At 49.0% G+C, this 17,850-nt stretch overlaps 1 protein-coding gene across 1 annotated transcript in view; it reads left to right on the top strand.

Annotated features, from left to right (window-relative positions):
- Positions 1 to 2,098: 2,098 nt before the first annotated feature.
- KIF3C (kinesin family member 3C) overlaps positions 2,099 to 17,850 on the top strand; it is a 29,745-nt gene continuing 13,993 nt past the window's right edge. The window contains exon 1 of the mRNA XM_080682880.1: positions 2,099 to 4,468. Within this exon, the coding sequence (XP_080539006.1) occupies positions 2,933 to 4,468 (1,536 nt within the window). The 5' untranslated portion in view covers positions 2,099 to 2,932. The remainder of the gene's footprint in view (positions 4,469 to 17,850) is intronic.

The following is a 17,850-nucleotide window of genomic DNA, read 5'->3' on the forward strand; positions in this document are numbered from 1 at the left end:
GAAGTTACAGACGTGGACCAGCCACCAGCTAAGCCTTAAGCTTCCAGTTGAGCTGGCATTCAGGTCCTGAGGACTTGAAGATGGGGAAGAAGTAAGGAGATAGGTTCTGTAGAGTTGAAGAACAAACAATTGGGCTCTCTAGAGAATAACATGATTGAAAATGTTGTATGGACAGATTCTTCTGGTGTCTCTATGAATGGCCTGAAAGTTTCAGATAACAGTGTCTCCTCTATCTGGATCTCATATGGAGGAGAAGGACAACTGGGGCCCAGTCCACAGATTCAGCTCCACTCTGCAGAGTGGAACATGGATAGGATACTGGCTTCGTCCTTGGATTTGAAGAATTATAAGTGATTTGTATCCTAGAGGGAAAAATATGAAGATACCAAAGAGGAAAAGCAAGCATAGGCCTGGGCTGTCCAGGATGCTCAAGGAAGCAGGAGCTATCAGACAATCCAAGGTCATGTACGTTATTAAGGGCTTGCTTAAAATAAGTCTTTTCATGGGTGCAATACTTTATGATCCATTCGTTGAGTCTCACAACCATCCCAGAAGCAGATCCTATTTCTTGCCCCCTTTCCAATTTTTCTCAAACAGATGAGGAAACTAAAGCTGGGGCAAGGTAAGTGACTGCCCAGGGTCACACAGTTGGATGAAGATCAAAACTGGAACTGGAATGTGAGTTTTTTGTTTTATGCAAATTATGTGTCTCTTTCTGCTATGGGAAAGACATTGGTCAGGGAAGACTTCACAGAGGAGGTGCTTGAACTGCCCAAGTGTCAGGGCGCCAAGTACACAAGGGGGACAGGGTCCTCTGGGCAAAGGCACAAAGATGCAACACAGCACAGCCAGTTAAGGAAACAAAACATGGTTTCTAGAATGTGAACTCCTTGAGGACAAGAAGTTCCAGCTCCTTGAATGAGGCCTGGGTTTTAGCAAGCGAGGTTTGAAGGAAGGAATGTCTGGAACACAGACTTTCCACAGGAGAGTAGCTGTGGGGGAAGATAGGAAGTTAGGCAAGAGTCAGAAGATGGAGAGCCTTTTATATGATATTAGGGGCCCAGTGCACAAATTTGTGCACCTTGAAAGGAACTGTGGGCCGAGAGGCTATAGTAGGCACAGGGGTGGGTCTTGGCCCATCCTCCGTGCCCCCACCCGGCCCCTCCCGCCATGGGCCCCGGTCCCCTGTGTGCCGGTAGCTCTGCTCCTGCTGCTGCTCCCATGTGCTGACTCTGGCCCCGTTCACACCCACTGACAGCGCGGAGCGATTGGGGCCAGCACCAGCAGTGGGTGCAAGCCGTAGCTGCTGCCCCGATTGCCCCTCAGGAGCGGAGGGAGGTGGAGAAGCCCTCAGGGGCGATCAGGGCGGGCAGCCGCTGCTTGCACCCGCTGACAGTGCTGAGTGATTGGGGCCAGCGCGGGCGCCAGCAGTGGGTGCAAGCAGGGCTAGCACCAGCAGCAGGTGTGAGTGCCGGGCAGGACCACGGCACACTGCGCGGGAGCAAAGAATGTTCAGTAACAACAGAGGCTCGCCCTGATGACAGCAACCGGCACCCCGCCTTGGTCTGGCGGCCCCACTCACCTGCTCCACCATCCCGCTGCGGCCAACACCCTCCGTGTTCCGCCCCCTGGTGGTCAGCGCATGTCATAGCAACCGGTTGTTTGGTCTATTTGCATATTAGCCTTTTACTATATAGGATAGAAGGCTGGTGGAGGAGGAGGGGTGCATGTGGGAGAGAAGGTGAGGAGAAAATCAGCTGGAAGGTGGCTCCAGGAGAGAGAAGAAGACAGAAGTAAACCAGGGGAGGGAGAGGAAAAGATTAGGAATTAGGGTACCTGGAGACCCTGAAGGGGAGGGGTGACACGTACCTGTCTGCAGACAGAAAGGCAGGCGCATTGGAGAAACAAGGATGGTGGCTGTGGAGCAACACATGTGGGTAGTGGGTCACCCACCAGGTAGGCTGAAACCTCAGCAGTCACTCTGGGCGTTTCATGCCAGAGAGGGCGGGGCCTCCCCGACGTGAGAAGGCAGCAGCGACCTGCCAGATCCGGGTTAACAAAGGCGGGACTACAACTCCCAGCATGCTTGGCTTCGTGGGGTGACGGCGGGCGGTGGCTGCTCTGCCACCCGCCTGGTGGGCGCAGGACCTGAGTCGGCACCAGAGTCTGTCATTCCGGAGGGGTCTAAGGGTGCTGATCGGCGATGCACCCTGGTCCCGGGTGCACTGGCTGCCGCGGACTGGCGCCTCCCGTCCCGCGGCCCCGCCCCGCGCCCCACCCCAGCCCGGAGGCTTAGCTGGGGCCGCAGCGCAGCGGCAACATCAGTCTCGCCGCCGCTGCTCCGCCCCATCGCCTTCTGTTTTTCTCTCATTCTCCGGTGGCGGCGGGGAAGGGCAGAGGCGGCAGCAGCAGCAGCAGCGCTGGCTGCAATGAATGACCCCCCAGCTGGAGAGGAGGACTCCAGGTGAGCCTCTGCCCTCAGCAGGGCCGAGACCCCGGCCGCCCAGGACCCGCAGCCCCCGCCATGGATCCCTAGAGGAGGAGGCTGAGAAGACAGCTCTGCCGCCCACCCCCATCCCATTTTCCTCTTCCTTTATCTCATTGTTGCCGTAGCTGTTTACGGCTGGGCTCTTCTGCCCCAGCATGGGGCAGGCTCCGGGCACTGCCATCCGGCCGGCACGGCTCCCGCGGCTGCCCGGAGATTCTGCCTAATTCTCCCTGTCCGGCCGGTGCCGCGAGGACCAGAGAGCGGAGGAGGCCCGGACTGCAGCGGCGGCGGGGCCACCTCCCAGCATCCCCACCCTAGGAGGCTGCATGCGGATTGAAGAGCGGCGCCTCGGGGCTGGGCCGGCCCCACTGATACCTACCTAGGGAGGACGCAGGACTGCCCAGCCTACGGACGGGTCCCTGGGGCAGGAAGGACAGGAGCAAGATGGCCAATAAAACCAAGGCCAGTGAGGCCCTGAAGGTGGTGGCCCGGTGCCGCCCCCTCAGCCGGAAGGAGGAGGCTGCTGGTCATGAGCAAATCCTGACCATGGACGTGAAACTGGGACAGGTGACCCTGCGGAACCCCCGTGCTGCCCTGGGGGAGCTGCCCAAGACCTTCACCTTTGATGCCGTGTATGATGCCAGCTCCAAGCAGGCAGACTTGTATGATGAAACTGTGAGGCCCCTGGTAGACTCGGTGCTTCAGGGTTTCAATGGCACGGTGTTTGCCTATGGCCAGACGGGCACTGGCAAGACCTACACCATGCAAGGGACCTGGGTGGAGCCCGAGCTGCGTGGGGTCATCCCTAATGCCTTTGAGCACATCTTCACCCACATCTCTCGCTCCCAGAACCAGCAGTACCTGGTCCGGGCCTCCTACCTGGAGATCTACCAGGAGGAGATCCGAGACCTGCTCTCCAAGGAGCCTGGCAAGAGGCTGGAGCTGAAGGAAAATCCAGAGACAGGTGTCTACATCAAGGACCTCTCCTCCTTTGTCACCAAGAACGTCAAGGAGATTGAGCATGTGATGAACCTGGGGAACCAGACCCGGGCAGTGGGCAGCACACACATGAATGAGGTCAGCTCCCGCTCCCACGCCATCTTCGTCATCACCGTGGAGTGCAGTGAGCGTGGCTCAGATGGGCAGGACCACATCCGTGTGGGCAAGCTCAACCTGGTGGACCTGGCTGGTAGCGAGAGGCAGAACAAGGCGGGCCCCAACACAGCTGGAGGGGCTGCCACACAGTCCACAGGTAGTGGCGGTGGTGGAGGGGGCGGTGGGAGTGGGGAGAGGCCTAAGGAAGCCTCCAAAATCAACCTCTCGCTGTCTGCCCTGGGCAACGTGATCGCTGCTCTGGCGGGCAATAGGAGCACCCATATCCCCTACCGGGACTCCAAGCTGACCCGGCTGCTCCAGGACTCTCTTGGGGGGAATGCCAAGACCATTATGGTGGCCACGCTGGGGCCAGCTTCTCACAGCTACGATGAGAGCCTCTCTACCCTGCGCTTTGCCAACCGGGCCAAAAACATCAAGAACAGGCCCCGGGTGAACGAGGACCCTAAGGACACACTGCTGAGGGAATTCCAGGAGGAGATCGCCCGCCTGAAGGCCCAGCTGGAGAAGAAAGGGATGCTGGGGAAGCGGCTCCGGAGGAAGGGCAGTCGTAGAAAGAAGGCCGTGTCGGCCCCAGCCGGCTACCCTGAGGGGCCAGTGATCGAGGCCTGGGTGGCTGAAGAGGAGGATGACAACAACAACAACCATCGCCCGCCCCAGCCCATCCTGGACTCAGCCTTGGACAAGAACATGGAGAATTACCTGCAGGAGCAGAAGGAACGGCTGGAGGAAGAGAAGGCGGCCATCCAGGATGACCGAAGCCTGGTCAGCGAGGAGAAGCAGAAGCTGCTGGAGGAGAAGGAGAAGATGCTGGAAGAACTGCAGCGCGAGCAGCAGGCCACAGAGCTGCTCGCAGCCAAGTACAAGGTAAGGTCCCCGAGGAAGCAGGGGCATCCAGAGGTCCCCAGAGGGATCTGGGCTGGCAGGCTTTCCTTTGTGGGTCTGTGAGCTGGCCTGAAGCAAGGTGTCCCTTCCCAGCACCATACACTGCCCTCCTGCCAAATGCTCCCCTGGAAAGCCAGTCAATTTCCAGGCTAGCCTCCCTGGAGTACCTAGGAGGACAGATAGGGACACACACACACACACACACACACACACACACACACACACACACGGCAAAGCAGGCAGCCAGTCTTTCAGGCCAATGGGCTTGGGCTGGTCTGACCTGCTGCCTGTCAGTCTCTGCTGGTGGCCCCTAGTCTCAGTCAGGTCCATGGGGTGGCCAGGCAGGCCCTCAGCCTCATCTTGTTGTGGGTTTTCACTCGTGCATAGCCTCCTCACCTGTGACCTCCTCCCTCTGCCGCACCTTCAAACCTCACACCATTTTAATAATACCTGACATTTGGATAGCACTTCACAGTTTACAAAATGCCCCACATACGTGATCGCATTTGATCCCTACAGTACCATCCGGGGAACTGGTTCTTAAATCCCCATTTTACAGGCGAGGAACTAAGGCTCAGAGAAGGGACGTGACCAAGGTACCATCCTACGAAGTGGCAGAGCTGAGTGGGAACCCTTGGGCCTCATGCTCTTCAGTTCTTGGATGGCAAGGTGGGACTAGGATTGGATTCTGCTCCCTGTGAATGAGGTCCATTGAGCCCATGTGGCGCAGGCCCATTACATGGCATCATTAAGAAGGAGATTTGGGGGGTCACGCAGCGGGTGTAAAGAGTGCTTACTGGGCTCTGCACTGGAGACCTGGAGTCTAGTCTCATTGAGAGACTTTGTGTAAGTGGCTTCCTCTTTTCCTCAAGCCTCAGTTTTCCTTTTTGTAAAATGAAAGGCTGGCCTGGATGATTTCTGAGGCTCTTCCAATCTGCTGATTCTTTGACCTGTATTAACAAACTGAGGCAGAATAAGGCCTCATCCCAGTAAGAGCCAATTCCCCAAATCAGGCCTCAGTGTCCTTCCTGAGCTGTTCCCTCCCCATGGGAGCCCCCAGGCCTTAGGCGCTAGGCTAAGATACAGAGGCCCTGCCTGGCCAGCCACAGACCTGCTGAATTTTAGTGCTGCAGATGCCATAACTCAATGTTCCTGGCATTTTTAGGTCCCTGGGGTCATCAACACTGGGGGTTGGAAGAAGGTCACAGGGACCCATAGCTGGTTACTTCCTGGGGACAACAAAACATTACTATTTCTTATTCCTTATTCTCAGGAGTGTGGGCTGGGAGCAGGGAAGTCCAGCCTGGAAAGGGAGAGCTGGAGCCTCTGGAATGGTGACGGATGAGCTGGATGCCATTGTCCGTGTTGTGGGGATGTGCTGCTGCACCAGGGGCCCTAGCCTTGCACATTTAGTATTTAATTCGCCTCTATGAGCTCCGCAAGGGTCATGCTGAGCTGCTTCCTCAGGGGCTTGGCACATTTGGGGCCATCCTGGGAGAAGCAGGATGTGAAAGGCAGGACAGTTAGTCAGCTCTTCCTAGGAGGAAGGGAATCCAGGCAGTCGTGTGCTTTCCACTGGGAAATCTTACATGGGCAATCAGTCATTGGTTTCACTACTAAGAGCACCCCCACCTGCCATGCCCCTCGCTCCCCTCCCCATCCCTACCTCCCTCCATCCTTAAGGCTGAGAAACAACTGAGGCCAAGAGAGTATGGAAGCACACTTCAGCCCTGAGGAAATGGGTAGAGGGATGGAGCAAAGCCTCCAGTGGGACCTCCCACTGTGGGGGACTGACTGGCTCCCTCAATAAGATTCTTGGATCTAAGGCAACGTGGGGCACAGATAATAGGACAGTCAAGAGATCAGGGTGGCTGATGCCAGAATTTTTGCACCAGAGGCATAGCCCTCAGAACTCTGTCTTAGAGCTGGCACGGCCTTGGAAAACTGAGGCCAGGACGTGCCCAGGGCCCCACAGGTGAGTTAAGGAGAGCCCAAACTATATTTGGACCAGCCTCTTTCCATTATGCCATAATCCTGATGTTACCTATGCCACTTGATAATCAGAGTAATTCATTTTTATATAATACTTAGACATCTTGGTCTCTTATAATCTTTTCAGCAACCCCAAGAGATGAGTGTTATTTCCATTTGACAGTTAATGAAAACCAAGCCTGGAGAGGTTGAGTGATGGTTTGGTGACTCCAGCTGATCAGGGGCGGAGCCAGGACTGGAACCCAGGTTTTCTGATTTCCCCAGTCCTGTGTTCTTCCTAAGTCATCACGGAGCCCTCCATGTTGGTTCACTATGTGACTCAGGGCAAAGGCCTTTGCCTCTCTAGGCCTCAGGTTTCCATTCGCCTAATGAGGAGAAGTCTGACATAGCTCTCTGGGGAGTGGGTGAAAAGGACAATGTGTGCCAGGCTTTCAGATATAAGCAAAGGGGGAGGGTGCCTGGGAAATTCCAAGAGGGGAATGATTCCATATCCTGTGACTTCTTGTCAGACCCAGCCCAGGACAGACAGTAGCAAGCAAGCCCGGAATGGAACCTAGGCAGAGGATCTCCTTATAGCCCCTGGGACGGGGGGGTGTTTCTGTGGAGGAAGCAATTTGAGGGTTTTTGAGGGATCCACAGGGAAAAGAGGAGAGGGACATGTGAGAGATAATCCCAGACCTGCCTCTTTCACAGGGCTGTGCTGGAGACTAAATGAGATCTTTAGTGTGAGGGCATTTGAAATATGTTGAAAGCACCAAATAAATGGAGGGCACTAGCAGCCATGGGTGGCTTCTGTCTGCCAAGCAGGGGTCCAGTCATCTCCAGGACTGACACCTTTATTGTTAGCTTAACTCCTTCCTTCCTCTGCATCCTTCCTCCGGCTGCCTTGCCATAACCCTGAAGCCCTAGGAGCAGAGCCAGGCAAGATAGATTGAGGAGGCAAGGCGAGACCAGATCAGAAGGCGAGAGCTTGGGTCCCTCCTGGAAATGAGCTGAACTGGTACCCACTTTCTGAGTGATGGCACCAAGTCCCCTTCTCGCCTCCCCCCATTCCCTTTTTCCAGTTCACACTACCCTCTGGAGGCAGCTAAGCAATAGCTGATGTGACCCAGTGCCCTCATTCACTCTCTTTGACTCATCTAACCTTCTGCCTCGCCTGCTTTTCCTGTCTGCCACCCCCAGGCTTCCTGTTCCCTTTGTTCTCCCCTCACTGTGTACATACACCATGCCTGTCTCCTTAGAGTCTCCTTTCATCTCTCTTTTCGTATTTACCGTGGACCTCGGGGGATGTTAGAGTGTGCAAATGTGTGAGGATTTGTGATTGTGAGCAGTGCCCTGTTACTGTCCATCATTAGCCATCCATACTTACGCATATCACTGGGGGCCTGGATCGCTGACAGGCCTGTGAGGAGGGGAGTAAAGTCCCAGACAGGCCTGCATTGAGGTTGGTTCTGCACAGTGAAAATGCAAATGTTTGTGCACACACAGAGTACATACTGCAGTGATGATGGATGCATGCAGATTGACTGAGAGAAGGCCTACCTGGCTAAATTTAATTGTGCAAGAAATTTTTAAAAAATATATTTTAATTGATTTCAGAGAGGAAGGAAGAGGGGGAGAGAGAGATAGAAACATCAATGATGAGAGAGAATCATTGATCTGCTGCCTCCTGCACACCCCACACTGGGGATGGAGCCTGCATCCTGGGCATGTGACCTGATTAGGAATCAAACTGTGACCTCCTGGTCTATAGGTCGATGCTCAACCACTGAGCTATGCCGGCCGGGGAAGAACATTTTTTAAAATGGCCTTTAATTTTAAACTTCAATTTTTGAAGGATTGGACTAGACAATTTCTAAAACTTTGATTCTAGATACTTCGAGGGAAAGGAGGGTGTTTGGGGGAGGCAAAGGCTACAGATGATACAAAATGCAGGCTCCAACTGAAGAGAGTAGAAGAGGTAGAAACAGCAACACTGCTTGTTGATCCCCAAGTAAGAAAGTTTGGCGGGAGAATGGGGGTCTTGGCTAGAGCCCAGTTCTCTCTGTGGGTGTGGAAGAGACCCTGCAGCCCAGAAGTCAGAGGATGAGGTCACTGCAGGGAGCACAAACTGCACTGACTTTTTATCATCTCCTTTGTGGGTCCCTCTTCTTCCTCCCACCTCTCAGCATCGGAATGAGCCATCAGTGGATATGTAAGAGTGGGAGTTTTAAACCTGAGAATCAACAGTCATAGCAATAATAATCCCACTTACCTAACATTTACTAGATGCCAAGCACTATACTATATGTTATATACAAATTGTCTCATTTAATCCCCATAAGCACCTTCCAAGAAAGGTCTTGTGCCTTTCCATTTCATAGATGAGAAAACTGAGACCCATTAAGGTTCAGTAACTTGCCCAAAGCCTCAGGGTTTGCATACGGCACTTCCAGTTGAGCCCAGGTTGGTTTGACACACAATTTGATCCACTTTTATGCTTAAAGAATTAGGAGTAGCCCTAACCGGTTTGGCTCAGTGGATAGAGCGTTGGCCTGCGGACTGAAGGGTCCCAGGTTCGATTCCGGTCAAGGGTATGTACCTTGGTTGCGGGCACATTCCCAGTGGGGAGTGTGCAAGAGGCAGCTGAATTGATGTTTCTCTCTCATCGATGTTTCTAACTCTCTATACCTCTCCTTTCTTCTCTGTAAAAAATTAATAAAATATATTTTTAAAAAATTAGGAATATCAGGCTTGGAACTGGTTGCTGGGAAGGTGGTGAAAAATGACAGGAGCTGACCAAAATCCAATGGTCAGCTGATAATATATCAGTGGAGTTTAGGAGCAAGCACAAGACTGGAAATGGAGATTGGGGACTCATCTTCAGAAGGAGTCTTGAAAGAAACTTATGGCCTTCTGTTCTTGACATTTTCTCCCTCTCTGTAAGTGACTCCAAAATTGAGGTCTCCTGTCCTGGTCTCTCTGCTGACCTTATTTTGTAGAGCATTGTATTCAGAGCACAGGCATCAGAGTCAGGCAGGCCTGGATTTAGTGACTTACTAGTTCTGAGGCCTCGTTTTTTTCGTTTTTTGTTTTTCAGTTTTTTTCATCTATAAAATAGGGTGATCTCAGGACCTATGCCATGCTGCTATGGAGAGCATTAAATGAGATAATGGTGGTAAAGCACTTTGCATAGGTCCTGGCATGTAAGTGGTCAGTAAGTAATAACTGTTTATTGGTGTTATCTCCAACTGTCCAGTGGATGTTTTCCTCATATGTCAAACACATCACATTTTACTCTGCATTCGAAGCCCGCCAGAGTCTGACTGCAACATATCTCTTCAGTCTTCCTGCCCAAGCAAGCTACTCCAATAGGCTAACCTCACAGCCAGCTGGTCTACCCCTATCCTTTTACCCTAAATGTGCCTCACTGACCTTTGGCTGATTGCAGTATCCTCGGTAATAAGGGAATTATGGGAGTAGATTCACCTCAATATAAAGAAGAAGTTTTTAACAGTTAGAATTGTGCTATTTCAAGAGGCAATGACTCTCATCTCTGGATGTGTTCAAGGAGAAAGTGAATGTCAGAGGTGCTCTAAAAGGATTTGTGTATAAGAAAGGCCATTGAACTGGATGACCGCCAGTTTCTTCCTCTTAAAAGTCCTTCATTGTGAAGATAACATTTTCTAGAGTAAAACATAAAATGTTTCATTGTTTTGAAAATTAAAATCAGAGGGTTTAAATTTTAATGTATGAATTCAACCAATAATAAAAGATATATTTTTTTATTATGGCCAATTAGAGAAAAACAAGGCAAAGAAGAGCAGAAAGAGAAGAATATGAGGAGAAGGACAGAAAAGAAATAGAGAGGGGCAGTGAAGAGGGGAAAGAGAAATAGAGTCATAGATTCAGGGTGAAAAGAGAGCGAGTGGGTAAAGGGGTAGGGTTTCTGGGAGAAGAAACCCCAATTGGGAAAACATACTGTAGAGGAGAGAGTTAAATACTCATTGCCATAACTGATCTTGATGTTAGTCTCCAAATAGGGCTATACCCAGTTTCCATAGACTCCCCAATAATATAGGGAGCATCTAATTTTCCAAAGCTGGTCTGGTTCCATCCACATGTGCCCAAGGACACCAGCCGCATACTAGACACTGAGGTTTATGGGGCTGGGTGATCAGGGGTTGTGTGCACCCCCACCCAATCAGAATCATCCATCCATGATCCTTGAGAGAAGCCTCATGGTAATAAGTGACCAGTGCTCCAAGCTGTGTCTGGCATCAGAGTCCTCTTGGCATTGATGGAAGCAGTGACTTATACTCCTTCCTTTCCCTGGCAGTGTGATCAGTTAACAGAATTGTCATAAGCTGGGGCATTTAAAAAAATATATATTTTATTGATCCTTTGCAGAGAGGAAGGGAGAGGGATAGAGAGTTAGAAACATCGATGAGAGAGAAACATCGATCAGCTGCCTCTTGCACACTCCCTACTGGGTATGTGCCCGCAACCAAGATACATGCCCTTGACTGGAATCGAACCTGGGACCCTTGAGTCCGCAGGCCGACGCTCTGTCCACTGAGCCAAACCGGTTAGGGCACTGGGGCATTTTGTAATGATTTGACCAGTAGGAGGTATATAAAACTAATACATTTCCATAGAGGTTCTGGGCTTCAAGTTATGTGGAGGCTCAGCAGGCCTTTTGGTCGAGTGTTGGGTTTCTGTTGATGTGTGTTGGCTGGATGAGTGTATTATCATATTGCCCTTAGTCATTTTTTCAGCCCCGAATAGTGCTCGATTGGATGAAGTGGCTGTGATAGTGTTCTCAGTGTGCACTGAGGACTAGGAGGAAGGGCCTGGAATGCAGCTAGAGAAGGGCACCCCTGCCAGCCTGCTGCGACTCGTCAGTCTGGAGTACTTCTGAGAGCTGCTGAACCAGGTGGCCTTTCTGAGTGGATAAGAGAATGGTCTTCTTCCCACAGGTCCTTCAGCCCTGCAGGCCATGCAGGACAGATCTCTGTGCTCACCTGCCCTTGTGGTTTGGAATCTAGAATTTTTCATATGCGGAGACATTTCTGGTCATTAACTCCTAGTCAGACTAAAGTGTTACTTTGGAGTTGTCTCCTTTTTCTCCCAGATGTACTCTACAGAAGGAGTACCAGCCCTGTGTTGAATTGTTTCTATAGCGCTAGGTAATTCCGGCTTTCTCCTTGAGGTGTGCCAGCAGAAAAAATAATAACAACAATAATAATGGTAGCTACCATTTTTTTAGTGCATGCTTAATGCCAAGCACTCTGCTGTATTATGTGCAGTGTTTTCTTCAATCCTCACAATAGTACCATAAGAAGTAGTACTGTTTTAATCTCCATGTGACAAATGAGGACACTGAGGCACATTAAGGAAGAAACAACCCATAGTCACATGCCTAGGAAGTGTTAGGGCCAGAATATGAGCCTATGTCCAAAGCCCATGATCTTAACCTCCACTCTGTGCTATGAACTCAGAAAAGAAGGATTTAAGCCAGATCTCCCTGGGAGCTCTTGTCTGCTGAGATGCTTAACGCATCTGCCTTTTTGTGTGATGCAAGCCCCTGGCCCCTGACCTCAGCCGAGCACCACTCATTCCTATAATCAACAAATCTTTTGGAGTAGCCATGGCCAAGAACGTAAATCAGTAGATATAGTTAACTTTGGTTTTAAATTAAAGTTTCTAGCCCGGCTGGTGTGGCTCAGTGGTTGAGTATCGACCTATGAACCAGGAGGTCACAGTTCAATTCCTGGGTTAGGGAACATACCTGGTTTGCAGGCTCGATCCCCAATAGGGGGCATGCAGGAGTCAGCCAACCGACAATTCTCTCTCATCATTGATGTTTCTATATCTCCCTCTTCCTTCCTCTCTCTGAAATCAATAAAAATATATTTATAAACAAATAATAATAAAATAAATTAACGTTTTTAGAATCACAATAACTCACTAATAGCGATTATCTCTAAGGATTTCAATAGAAAGGGATAATTTTATTTTTTACTTTATACTTTTTAAAAACCTTATCTTTTTTTATGGCAAGCATATATTACTTTGCTAATTAAAGAAAAACTAATCTAAATTTTTGAAGGGAGAAAATGTATAAAAACAAATGTGTTCACACCTGATTGGAAGATTGGCTTAAAGCTAATGCATAATTGAGGGAAATCTAGGGTTGATATTAATACTCAGTGATACCCAGTTATTGGTAATCTGGTGATCTTGGATAAGTCAGTGCCCCTCCCAGGGACTGTAAAAAGTAATCAACAGATGTTTCATTGCTTTCTGCACCATTTGTTGATTCACCTTGGAAGCAGTGGGTCAGGAGCCAGGATTAGAGATCCGCCTAAATGCGGGGCAGTGAGGGCTGGAGGAATGATCGAGCATCGTCTGGCAGCTGGAGGCTGTATGATGCGGGCCTATCCACTAAGCCCTTTGGAAAATGCTGAGTGTGTACTTTATGCATCCTTAGGTCTCATCCAATTCTGACATTGTAGCATTCTGTTGTCTGGCTGGATGTGCATCCCTGGTGCTGAAGAGAAACCTTGTAGAATACCACAACGAAGGGAATTAGGGGAGAAAGATGAAGGTCAGGACTGAAGTAGATGAGCTGACTTTTTTCTTCCTGCTTTTCTTCAAGGTGAACTGAAGCACTCTGGGCATCCATACCCTGCCTGTCCAGTATGAGGCTGGAGTAGAGTCCACCTCACCTCACTCTCCAGCCCAGATGTTTCTTGATCTCTAATTGTCCTTTCTTCTTGATGAGACTCCTGATTTGTGTCCAGTCCCAGGAAAGAGAATCACAGAAAATAGCACTCTTCTTCCCTTCACCATTGTCTCTTTCATTTCTTCTTCCCTTCTTGCTGGCTTCTCAAGATCTACAACCAGGAAGCCACCAGAGGAGAAATAGCCAGCGGTGATAGGGGATAACTGTATTTCCTAAGAGACTGTTGTGCTGATTGTTTTGTTTTGCTCTTTGTGATGAGTAGTGGGTAAATGTCAATTAGATACTGAAACAGCAAATAACCACTGATGTTTGATTGCTTTATTTACCAAGTACTTTCACAACTATTACCCAACTCACAATTTTCATCCAAAGCCTGCAAGGTAGTGGGGATTCTCCCCATATTACAGATGAGAAAACGGAAGTCCAGGGGCTGATGCCTTAGCAAACAGGGTGGCAGAGTGTGACAAGGACCCAGGCTGTCTTTCACAGCAGTCTTTTAAAAATATATTATTATTATTATTATTATTATTATTATTATTAATTTTAGAGAGGAAGAAAGTTAACGATATCTACTGATTTACGTTCTTGGCCATGGCTACTCCAAAAGATTTGTTGATTAAAGAGAAATATCAACAAATATTGATGAGAGAGAATCTTTGATTGGCTGCCTCTTGCACTCCCCACAGTGGGGATCGAGCTCCCAACCCAGGCATGTGCCCTGACCAGGAATCGAACCATCATAGGTCGATGCTCAACCCCTGAGCCACGCCGGCTGGGCTCCCAGCACCCTTTATGCCATTTACCATCTTACTTGTGAGGTGGCCCTTCCCATGAGCATTCCAGGTTTGAGCTTCTCTTAGGGATGCTAATGATTCTGACAGCCTCCTCCCAAGCTCCTGGTTAAAAACTCTAACCTATTCATCTCAGAGACCCCCCACCACTCCCCGTAGCCTCACAAAAGCAGAATCATTCACAGCACCCTGCCTGGAAGAGGAAGAGAAGGTGCTCTGAGCTTTTCTGATGGTCGCCGAGTTGACAGAGACGCAAATACCAAATGTTGCTTCTCTCCAAGGTGCCTTCCTGCGGGAACCTGGGAAAAAGCTGTGAAAGACGGAAAAGGACACTGGACTTAGAATTAGGAGGCTGGTCTTCAAATATCCCTTCTGCCAGTTACTGGCACCATAGCCTCGTGCAAGTCACTTCACCTGTCTGAGCCTGAACTTTCTTTTATGTCGAACGGGGATCATATTCGTTATCTCGTAAGGTTATTTTGATGATTAATGTAAAAGGGACCTAGCCCAGCTGCAGGCACATGGCCACTTGTATCTGAGATTCCTGGCTCCTGCAAAATGTCACAGATTAGCTGGCAGTGGCAGGGAAGCGCCCCTTGGGCTCCTCTGTTCTTGTAAATTATACTTGATGGTATCTTCTCGGAAGAGTGGCTGGCTGGGCCTGGCTGTCTCCATTCTGGCTTTCCAGATCAGCTCTTAACGAGTACTGTGGCCCCCTTTCTCCGCCTTCTGGTTTTATACTCCAGTCGCTTCTGGAATAGGAAAAGGTGAGCATCTGAATATCCCAAGCTATGTGTGCAAGTGAACGTGGCCCCTATGGTGATCTCGGCAGTTAACTGTCATAGCACCTGACCTCTAATACCTGGAATCAGGACTTGGCTCAGTGGTTGAGCATCGACCTATGATCCAGGAGGTCATGGTTCGATTCTTGGTCAGGACACCTACCTGGGTTACAGGCTCAATCCCCAATACGGCGCATGTCGGAGGCAGCCAATCACTGATTCTCTCTCATCATTGATGTTTCTCTCTCTCTCCCTCTTCCTCTCTGAAATCAATAATTTTTTTTAAAGACTCAGATCAAATTGGGAGATTATCTGGAACGTGCATAGTCAATATAGTAGCAAATACACTTAAAGATTCCTTGATTATGAACTCTGGGCTTAGAGTACTTTGTCTCTGGGCCTCAGTTTCTTCATCTGTAAAGCCAAAGGGTTTAGGGTTGATGCTTCTCTGAGGTCACCTAGTTAGCATGTGATTTGTATCCCTCTCTCCAGAGTCAGACCGTGGTGCCTGGAGCTCCCAGCCTGTCTTTCCTGCCCCCACAGCTTCTGCTGGCCTCTTAGCTACTCTGGATGTATTTAGAACCAGCAGGACTAAACCCAGTTCTGTCCACAGGCTTCACCCACCAGTACTCCTTTGTCCAAGAGATCACAAAGGCAGAAACTCGGGCAGCTTAGAACTCCAGAGAACCTTTCCTGGGGACTAGGAGGCCCATATTTCCTGCCTTTCTGCTCACTACCCCCAGCCTGAAGTGGGCCTAGGCACGGAAGGCATTCCTGTCCCTCCCTGCTCTCCATAGGCTGATAGTTAAGGATAGAGATCTCTGAGGAAAAGGAGAAGGTGGCCACTGGTAACCTCAGAGAAATGGGGAAAATAAAAAACAAAAGCAAGAAAAACAAGCCTGTTTCTCAGCAAAGAACTGAGGCTCATGCATGACATATTTCAGAGCGTGGGGGTGAAGCAGACAGTATGAATTGAGACCGAGGAGAAGGAGGGGGCCGAGACCTTGCACCTGGATTGAGGCCCACCCACAACCCCCTCTTCTAGCACAATACAGGTTCTGTCAGGCAGGCTTGGCTGGTAGTGTGGGCTGGGCAAGTGGGCAAGGTTTGGCGAGTAACTGGTAAGGCAGATTCAGTTGTCATTCCAACCACATCTGTGCTGGGTTCTGGCAGAGCAGGCAGAGAAGCACTGGGGCAGTGAACAAACAGAATGGGGTGATAATGGGCAGTCAGGCATCGTCCAGGAATTCTCTTAATGGAGTCCAGGGCTCAGCCAGAAGGAGGGGTCCTAAAGAAGAGGTCCATACCAAGGTGGATTAGCAAGAACCAACACAGAACCCAGTCCTGGGAATCTTGTCATGGGGATGAGGGCCTGGTAGTCTTGGCTTATACATCAAATTCCAGGCCTGATTAGTAGCTCAAATTCTGGCTCATAATGTCCAAATGGGTTGGTTACCTAGTTCTTGAACCAATTTGGACATTGTCAGGCAGAATGTTGAATGAGGAGAGAATGGTACTAGGTGTGGGTAGATAGAAAAGTGGTTAACTAAACAATTGTTTTGAATCAGAGATCTACCTCCTCACTTAAAAATCACCCCAAAAAAGCATAAAAGTATATCTTGTAAAAGGGATATCAGGCCTCTAAGGTATAGGAGTATAAAGTAAATAGGGAGGCTCAATTTTATATCCCTTATTATAGACAATTAAAAAATAATAAGACCTCATGCATATGATATCTAATAAAAGTGGTTCCATTATTATTGCTGGCAGTAGTTCAAGTGGTATGAACCATTAGAAAGGTAACTTGACAGTATGTTCTAAGATACCCAAAATATTTATGACCTTTTACCCACCCTTGAATTTCCTTCTAAGAAAGTCACCTAAAAAGGCAGCAAATTATATGGACAAGGGTGTTTATTGCAAACATCGTAAACAACCAATAATAATCTTATAATGGGTGTTAATTAAATATAAATTATCCACTCTAAATATTATGCAATCATTAAATTTATAATCCTCAGCATTATGGAAGTAACAGACAATGCTTGAAATATTTGATAAAGTGGAAATAGCAGGACATAAGCTTATATTTATGCCATGTCTACAGTTGTGAAAAAATGATGTGTGCATATGGAAAATCTGGTAAAAACAGTGATATAACGAAGCTGATTAGCGATGGTAAGAAAAATGTGAAGTCTTTTCTCATATTATTTCTGTGGTTATTTTTATGCTAGTGCTTTTTTTTTTCTGAAAGGAGAGGAAGACAATAAAAGGTTAAAAATATGTCCCCAGAATTCCTTAATAAACTGTTAGGTATTTATTTTTTATTTTTTAAATATATTTTTATTGGTTTCAGAGAGGGAGAGAAAGATAGAAACATCAATGATGAGAGAGAATCATTGATCGGTTACCTCCTGCACACCCCACACTGGGGACTGAGCCCATAACCCGGCATGTGCCCTGCTCAGGAATGGAACCATGACCTCCTGGTTCACAGGTCGATGTTCAACCACTGAGCAGCACCGGCCGGGCATAAACTGTTAAGTACTTGATTTCATGCTTCTGAGATGCCAGAGTCCATAAATTTATCACCCGTAATCAGTAGAACTTCCCTTTATTTATCCTAGAAACTCAAGATGTAAGCTCTTACTCCAAGTACCAGGACTGATTGGAAAGGTCTGGCTCTTTGCTTTTCACACCTGTCTTGATTGTATGGTTTCTGGGCCTGTCCTCTAACCTTCCTTTGTCTTTGCGGAGTGGAGTCCTATTTTTTTTTTTTTAAATATATTTTATTGATATTTCACAGAGAGGAAGGGAGAGGGATAGAGAGCTAGAAACATCGATGAGAGAGAAACATTGATCAGCTGCCTCCTGCACACCTCCCACTGAGGATGTGCCCGCAACCAAGGTACATGCCCTTGACCGGAATCGAACCCGGGACCTTTCAGTCCGCAGGCCGACGCTCTATCCACTGAGCCAAACCGGTTTTGGCAGGAGTCCTATTTTTTAAAGTCTCTTAGAACAGCCCTTCTCTGAATGGTTTTAGCCAAAGCCTTCCTTTGGATCTCTCGC

The sequence above is a fragment of the Plecotus auritus genome (genome assembly GCF_963455305.1).
Source record: "Plecotus auritus genome assembly, chromosome: 8".
In the NCBI taxonomy this organism is placed as follows: Eukaryota; Metazoa; Chordata; class Mammalia; order Chiroptera; family Vespertilionidae; genus Plecotus; species Plecotus auritus.